The sequence below is a fragment of the Aulostomus chinensis genome, chromosome 13, assembly GCF_037954235.1.
Source record: "Aulostomus chinensis isolate RoL2024-O1b breed Wild chromosome 13, RoL_Achi_v1.0, whole genome shotgun sequence".
In the NCBI taxonomy this organism is placed as follows: Eukaryota; Metazoa; Chordata; class Actinopteri; order Syngnathiformes; family Aulostomidae; genus Aulostomus; species Aulostomus chinensis.
The window spans coordinates 24,060,394-24,069,208 of NC_141332.1; the positions used below are offsets into that span (position 1 = coordinate 24,060,394).

The window sequence follows — 8,815 nt, forward strand, 5'->3', positions numbered from 1 at the left end:
CTGGAGGAATTTGACTGATATTCTTCTATGACAAGTTCAGGAAATCAATGCTTATAGCTATATCCTGCTAAAGGTCAATAATAGTCATCAGGATCTAGGAGTTGGATCCAGATCGCCTCTGAAAGTTAATCACCTCTTCCTGGTAATAGCATCTATCCACCAAATGTAATCAATATTCACCATTTATTTGTTGAGATATTCTGCTGACTAACAAGCAGCCAGACACATGACGTCCTCAGGGGAGAGTACAGGACCATAGACGCACGTGCAGGTGATACATCAGGACATGGAGGCGTGACAGAGATCGTCTTTGATGGAAGCAGCCAAATTAACGAAATACTGCTTCAAACTCCACGAACAGATGACGCCACACTGGAACAGTCACTATGGTTGAAGTGCTAATGTTGTTGGTGTGTTTATATTTAAAAAAATATATTTATAGTAGCCCTAAATAACACCAGTAATAGTTAATAAAAATGACTTTTTCTTCTGTAAGTTTCCTCAAAGCTGCAGTAAAAACTGCAGGCCTGTATTTCCGTTTCTAAAGACTTCTAGCACTTGTAAAAAGAACTTCTCAGGAGTATATCATTTGTCTTTGATCCCCCGAGGCAGTCCTCTAAGAAATGCCAGCTAGCACTCTGTGACCAGTCCCTGGCTGTGCTGTATAAAAATTTGGACTATTTTACTCTGAGTCTGCACATTATTCATCAGACCTCCGAATAGCCACCTAGTGAGTGAATGGAGTGCTTCCAATATACAGTATCCTTTGTCATACACAGGATTTCTGTCTGGCTTGGCACAACACCTTGTCATTGCTGGTGGAAGACGGGCGGTGGGGACACAGGGGGCAAGCGGACGGTATGTTTGAATCATCCTGTTTGATTAGGAAGGTTCCTCACTGAGTGAAATGTCCCAGAAGTAACTTGAGGGGTGTTAGAATTCTCGTTATACTGAGGAAAGACGCGTCAATGCTTTCTGTCCCATTTCCTTCAGTAGAGGACATGCCGGACCATCCCATACAACAGAACAAGAAACAATAAAAGAGTAAGTGATCATTGTGATGATTATGTGAGATCCTCTCATACGTTACTCTCTGTCCAAATCTGAGTTCAACATGGAGAACAGGATAAACAAATACACCCTGCATAGTTTCTGTTGTAATCATTTTTCATGTGAATTGAACAAAAACAGAAATAAATGGGCCTTTTCATCTTCAAAAGGAAAAATGCAATATAAATTAAAGCAAATCCTGAAAGCCACTTTGTTTTCCCTCGTCTAAAAGAGAAGCTAAATCCATATCTCTGGGTTCAATGCTTATCCCTCTAATTAAGAGACACAGCCTCAACAAATTTCATCAAAAGATGTTCAAACCATTTTGAGATATTAACTATAATGGTGCCGAGAGTTCCTCGCGGTCACACATCCAGGATACGATCGAGACATTCAGCCCTTTTGCACGGACCCCGGACATGGAGTGAGAATTTGTTTATGACGTAATCAACAGATACTAACAATCCAGAAGACGCGTGGCAGTGATGACGTGACGTCCTTGGTGGGAGTTACGAATCATTGATATGACAAAGACATTCAGAAAACGAGCCTTATTGTGCATAAATGCACACAGCATTTTTCTACATTCAGAGACACATTTATCATTTCTGCTGCAGCAGGATTCGCTGTCGATTAGGTTTGTGTCATCAATTCTTTGGTCGAAGGCTACATGGACCTATCGTTTAAGAAGCATTTTGCTTGTTATCTTACTAAACTGCGCTGCTGTTAAAGGGTCAGAGTGATGTTGCAGTTGCTGGATGATGTTCATATAATAAATGCATGTCGTGCGTTATATATAATATAATATCACAATATCAATGTATCCCAAATTAGATGTGTTTTCATAATCGTACGGCCCTACAGTGGAGCTACAGTTGTAACAGCTCACTTCAAGTATGCTTTCAGATTTCACCACAAAATATTTCCTGACGTCATCTTGCACCTTTGTGTGCAAGGGTCCAAGTGCAGCTATACGTTCCTTGTGACAAAGGCCTGACAGAAGAGGTTTGGAGATTATATGGTCCACGGTACGATCCTTTATGATGGTAGGAGTCTCTACATACGACGCAGTAACAGTGAGGACCTTGACTTTTCCTTTATAGGCATTTAATTTATAGACCATTCAAAATGTCATGAAGTACACGCTGCTGCTACAACTCAGCTGAAAGAGCCTGGCAGAGGCACACGGCTCTGCCATTGTTAACAATCATTACATAATCTGACCGTTGTGATCTACTGTGCCGTGCCCTGAACAATGTTGTCACAGTTGGCCACAGTGTCGGTGAACAGTGAACTGCGACCTGCGACGCCATTAAAATTCAACGCATGGCCAGGCCACCTCAACACTCGCCTCCCCTGGTGTCATAACGTTCCAACAAACAAAAACATTATTATCTCAGGCACAGACTTCTTCTATCTAGGCTTGGCCAGCACCACGATGCCTTACATCACAGCCTGCTGGCAGCACACGGACCGGATTAGCAACCTCGAGCCTAATGACCTCAACCTGAAGGTTTGTGCAACTTCTATTGCAGTCAGACCATCTGCCAAAGAGCTCCGAGACACAGAGAATCGTCTCAATAGTCCACCCAGTCTTGCCCTCAAAATCAGCCGCAAAAATGCCTTGTTCTGCTGTACTGTATGAAATGGGTTATGGCAATAACAATTTAACAATCCACTTGGAGTTCAATAAAGACATGGATTGAAGAAGGTCACGCTTCAGAAATCTAGAGCTGTTTGAGAAGCCAGAAGACACAACCTCAGCCCGCCGCCTCAGATTGATCCTCCGAGCAAAAGAAAAAGAAATGTGATCCAAATATCACCAGTTTAACTTCGCTGCACTAGGAGAGCACGTCCCCGTACTTCATTGCAGCAAGTTAAGCACACGTTAATAATCAAAATCACAGTATACCAGCGTATTTGTCCGCTTTCAGCAGGAGAAAAGAGAAATTCAGTTTGCAACAATAGAGGCAAAAAAAAAGGTTTTGGCGTCATCGAACAAACCTGGAGGGTTTGTCTCCCAAACATGGCAGCAGGAGAACATTATCTGGCTGTGAGTGTACCTCACGACAAGATCCTATCATAATGTTTATAATAATGTCTTGAAACGTTGTGGTATCTGTGAAGCAGGAGAGGCAAAAAAACATCCCTCTCAAGCAGAAAATTACGTTTTTATTGGCTTGATTGTGGTGTCACTTTCACGGAATGTGACAACCGGGATCAAACAACACATAGTGTAGCATGAAGTTACATATACTGTGTATATTTTTGTACTTTTTACCGAAACTTTAAATCAAAATGGTGATGGGAGAATCTGTTTTAAAAGCTGTTTTAATGTCGGTTTAAATGTTCGGTGCCTGTGAATCGGACTGTTGCGACATGTTGCAGTCGTGATAATTTGCCTCCCCGCTCATATCATAAGCGTGTACTCCGTGTGTGTAGATTCCATGTCTTGAAGGTATCAGACGTGTTGAGCACTGATGCTATTTCTTTGTATTTCTTTCAATTTGAAATGTTGTGGTTTTTGGATGTACTGACCGCTTGCGGCGCGTATATTTGTACTGACCAACTTCAACAAATAATATCATGACACCCACTTGTCGGTCATCTTCAACTTTTGTGAGCTAAGACACATTAGTTAGCTAGCTAAACATTTTGGAGTTTCTGGTTTTCCCCCAAAATACGGAGGCTGAGGTCCCGCTGGTTCCACAATTGCGACTTTTTTTCAGACAGCTGCTTCAGCAACCACATGAAGTACAAGATGAGTTTTTCCTCTCTCTCCCACCGCCGTTTACCATCGGGACCTCTCCCGCTGTTCAGCGTTCCAATCAAATTCCTTCTATCGTTTTTTTTTTTTTTTTTTCCCCACGTCTTTCAATCTTGTTTCAACATCACACAGCAGGTATACATTCCAACAATGCTGTTTCATCTGGATTTCAAGCATCAAAACATATTGAAAACATTGAACGTTTTATAGATTATACATCAGAACCGATGGCTTTTGTTTGATTATATTAGCGTTGTTTTACAGGCGCTGAGGTGACCTCTGTGTAGCAGTCGACTATAACAGTTACAGGAGAGTTGCTGTTAGCCCGGACTGGCCTGGTTAAAGTACTTCTGGGCAATTCAAGAGGTAAATACCACACAAATACTACTAAGGGGCCTATTATAACAGTGCTTTACTCTCTAAGATGCTCCACTGGAGTCATTGCGGCTTTAATGGACAAGTCCCTGGTGTGAATGTATGTGACTGTGAATGTGAAAGCAGGCATTAGCGCCAAAGATCACCAGCAAATCTTCCCTGGATGAGTTCAGTCACTTATTTCAACAAAAGAAATATACAAGGCAATTCTAAGGCTTGTTTAAAATGTTAAAGGGCAGGAGAGATATTTTCTTACTCGTCGTGTGTGGTCATGCAGATTCTTTTTTATTTTATTTAGCTGCTGCGTTTGCAAAAATAAAAGCCAACCACACGGTGACCATCTCATCTTAAAGGTATCGATCTACCCAACTACCTGTATTCTCTGCAAGTTTGGGCCTAAACGGCTCCTGTAATGTGCTTTTCACTTAAATGTAACAGTTGACGCAGTGGTAAATTGCCTCATTTGGGTTTTCCTCTGTGTGGAAAAAGAAACCGATCCAGGCGGGGAACGCCTCACGCCATCGGCTGACTGAAGCGAATGAACTACAGGTGTGAATGAGCATCTCAGTGTCTGAAACATCAGCTGCTCCCTTCATACAGTGGTGAGAAATTCCGTTCCATTCGTTGACTCAGTAACAATAATCAACAAGGCGTGATTTCAGAGACAAAGAAATCAGCAGGTACTTCATCATCAAGCTGAATACAGGGGAAGATCACACATTTCTCTGTAATATAAGTGATTTGGCTCTTCAAGTACCCAAATTAGTTTTCAGAACCTGCTAAACAAAGTGATAAGATGATAAACTACGGCCTTTTTTTCTCACTGTGAAATCCACGGAAAATTCAAGCACTGATATGGCCGATTCCACGCAGGCACCGTCTGCCTCTTTGTTTCATTCTGCATGTTGGAAAAGAACCTAAACATTATGGATGTCTTTGATCCCCCGCATTCACAAGAGGCTGGCTTGGTTTCAGGATTTGATCTCCCACATTTGCTCAGAAGCTAAATTGAGGTTGCAGTAGGGAGTAAAGGGGCGGACAGAGCAAAATGTTAGAACATAATATTGAAAAGAAAAAAAAAACAAAACATTTGAGGCAGCGCTGGAACAGTCAATCATAGAGGTCTCCGGAGGTAATTGGTGAGATGATTGCAAAGACCCTGTAACAATGCCACTTTCACATGTTCCTCCAGGTTTATATCATTTCATCCAAATCGCTCCCTCCACTATCAGCTGTCATTATCAAGAACACATTCCTTCACACAGAGTCCTATATACCACACAAATCTCAAATGCTCCGACCAGTCTCTTAGCGTCTCTCTCTCTCCACAAGTTCCAGTGGAAATGCCTTTTCCATGGTGCCCGAAGAAAGTCCTTGTAATGAAAGCCGAGCAGCTCCAGTAAGACGTTCTCAGCTGGCGCCATCTACTACCTTTTGTTAGATGCCTTGATTGGATCTGATGTGGGGGGTTAGGGGGGGGGAGAGAGAGAGAGAGAGAGAGAGAGAGAGAGAGAGAGAGAGAGAGAGAGAGAGAGAGAGGGAAGGTCTATTCTGGTGGCAGAATACTCTGGAATGCTGTCGCTTGGTCTTTGTTGGAGACACGAGATATTCTCAAAATCTGCACAGAATCAACATCTTCCCTCCCTAACACCTGGACTGGGTTCATCACATCCTTGTGACGCTTCATATGTATAATTTACAACTGACATAACTGATACATTAGCTGATCCAACAGGAGAATCAATTAATGAGTGCAGCCTTGAAAACACACCCATCTTCTGCGCCACTGGAAATAGATTCGATCTTCTGGTTTCAAAGAGTGTTCATATAAAATAAATGAATGGTGGGAATAAAGGTGTTGAACTTTGAGACCTGCAGACGGCACAACATTCAAAGTGCATTATTTCTGTAGCCTTCGCCGCCTCTCTGCAAGGATTTAAATTGCAACTTTGGTGATGGCGGCGGGGGGGGGGGGGGGGTCGTTAGATTTCCTGTGCGGTGCAAAACATAATCAATGTCGAAAGTGTGTGGAAATGCAATATAGAGACTGCAGAGGAATTACTGTGGAGGTCAATGCTCGCACTTTCTCTTGAACCCTTCTTACTTGTCAGCACTTCATGTAAATTAAAATCACCACCAGCAGCTTGCAAGTTTGTTCAACCTCGGATAGAAAACAGTAAAAATCTCAGTAATAGTCAGTATTGGAAAAAGGCTGTTCATTCGCATGAATAAAAAAAAAAAAGAGTTGAAGCTTTAATGTGCCGTTTATTCAACATATGTTGTTCCCACGGTTCGGGTTGGTTGACTTGTTCCCTTCGTTGAATTCATTCACGGCCATGCGATGTAATGTATCCTCTTCCCACGATGTGATGAATTAGTGGTGAAGGAAGACTAACTTGTTCTCTCAATTTCGTTTATTTGTGGCCATGAGATATTGTTCCCTCAACTTGATGAATGTGTGGCACCCTGATGAAACTCACAAACCAGTTGCGGCCGTAGGTAGAGAGGGAAAAAAAAATACATTTAATGGCCACAAAGTTGAACGTGTTCCCACAATTTGATGAATTTATGATCACAAAATATGTCTTCTCTCCCTCTATGGCCGCTCCAGGGCTCCCTATGAAAGTTGACGATGCACTTGTAGCCTTTAAATTGATATTTTCCAGAGAACGAACGATCAGCCTGCTATAATTCCCGCAGCACAAACATCTTCTGGAGGGGGGGGGGGGGGGGGGGTAGTCTGTAACTCCGAGTCCTATCGTTAGCAGGACTTAATCTGCTTTTAGCTTTGCTCCAACTCCATCTGCTGCTGCACTATCGCCACCATTACAATAAATAGATAAATAAATAAACACCCCCCCATCACTCCCCCTCCCTAAATTTCACTCGCGAACCATCAAACAACACAATTAATAGCCGTCCCCGGCACAAGAGCCTGCCATATACCTACTGCCAAATGAGTCAGACGCAAAGCTGAGGATGAAAACAAAAGTATAATCCCTCCGCTGCAAACGGTGTCACTCAAGGATTAGCGTGCCAAGGAAAAAAATAACACACTAAGTACTACGCTGATAAATTAAAAGCTCCGGGCAACGTGGCGAACCTCCAATCGTTGCAAAATAAATAAATAAATAAAAACATGAAAAAGAAATAACCATGTGCCACAATGGGAAGTGTTGGAGCGAGAACCCCGACAATAAAAGCTTCATTTACAGAGAGAACAGATCTCCGATATCAGTTTTGTGACCCTCGGGGAGTGGGTGACAAGTAAATTGAAACGGTTAAAAGCTTAAGGGGAGAGATGAAGAGATATTTTCCCTGAGTCAAGGAGAGTGACCTGGGAGGATTAGAAATGAGTTGTGGCGCTTCACCGGCGATGAGGGTCAAGCTCGATGTTTGATAGCAGTCGAGGAGAGGAGGGGGACCTCTCTGGGACGGTGCTCAGGACTTTCATAATCAATCATTACAGCAGAAAATCACACACGTACACATATAAAAAAAACACAAACACACACGTTTCACTTTTTTTTTTGGGGGGGGGGGGGGGTATTTGTTTACCTGTGTGTCCAGACGTAAACCATCCAGGAAAATAATCCACACCAGATGAGTGGAAGAGAGCCCCACTTCTCGCCAGAACTACTGGAACAATCTCAAGCTCCGGTCAAATCCACGGCTGGTGTGTGCGTGTGTGTGTGTGTGTGTGTGTGTGTGTGTGTGTGTGTGTGTGTGTGTGTATGTATGTGTGTGCGTGCGCGTGCGCGTGTGAGGTGTAATTTCCGATCTTTAGAGAGAGTAATGTCCCCGGGAGAAGTTTGCACCTAGAAGCAGTGGAGAGGGAGGTTTGTTAATCCTTTTTTCCCTGTCTTTCTTTCTTTCTGTCTTTCTTTTCTTTTCTTTCTTTCTTTTCTTTTCTCAAAATATCGTCTATATACAGGAGAGCCGGATGTGCAGTTTCAGCACCGCGGCAGATTGGACAGCTCCGACGGCGCAGCGATCTCACCTCGGCCGCTCTCGGGTCTCGTGTGCGCCACCGAGGCAGGAGCCACCAGCCCCAACCTCACCTACTGGCTCAGTCCCGACCGGATTTACATACAATCACGCGGGCGGGAGCGAGGAGAGAGGGAGGGATGAGCCAATCCCAAACACCACGTAGTAGGCAAGAGAAAGAAACAGAGACAGAGAGAGAGAGAGAGAGAGAGAGAGAGAGAGAGAGAGAGAGAGAGAGAGAGAGAGAGAGAGAGAGAGAGAGAGAGCTGCAGAAGCGTTTCCAAAACTGTCTTTGACTACAACGATGGAAGAGAAAGGAAAGAGAGAGTTTATTTGCTGTCATACATGTATCAGTAACTGGTTCAGCCTGGCTGTTCTCCCACTAGCACAGATTACAAGAAAGCCCAGGCTATAGGAGTTGGTACATATATAGCTATAAATATAGATATAGATATATAGATATCTCAGATATATGTATATATACATATAGACATATACAGATATATATATATATATACATGTCTATATGTATATATATATATATATATATGTACATGTCTATATGTATATATATATCTGTATATGTCTATATGTATATATACATATAGACATATACAGATATATATATATACATGT

The 8,815-nt window shown here is 42.7% G+C and overlaps 1 protein-coding gene across 2 annotated transcripts in view; it reads right to left on the minus strand.

The window, feature by feature from the left end:
* The window catches only part of fstl5 (follistatin-like 5), a 157,340-nt gene extending 149,074 nt beyond the window's left edge, over window positions 1-8,266 (minus strand). For both annotated transcript variants that reach the window (XM_086222213.1, XM_086222214.1), the window contains exon 1: window positions 7,751-8,266. In XM_086222213.1, coding sequence (XP_086078339.1) covers window positions 7,751-7,773 — 23 coding nt within the window. In that variant the 5' untranslated portion in view covers window positions 7,774-8,266. The remainder of the gene's footprint in view (window positions 1-7,750) is intronic.
* Between the last annotated feature and the right edge of the window lie 549 nt (window positions 8,267-8,815).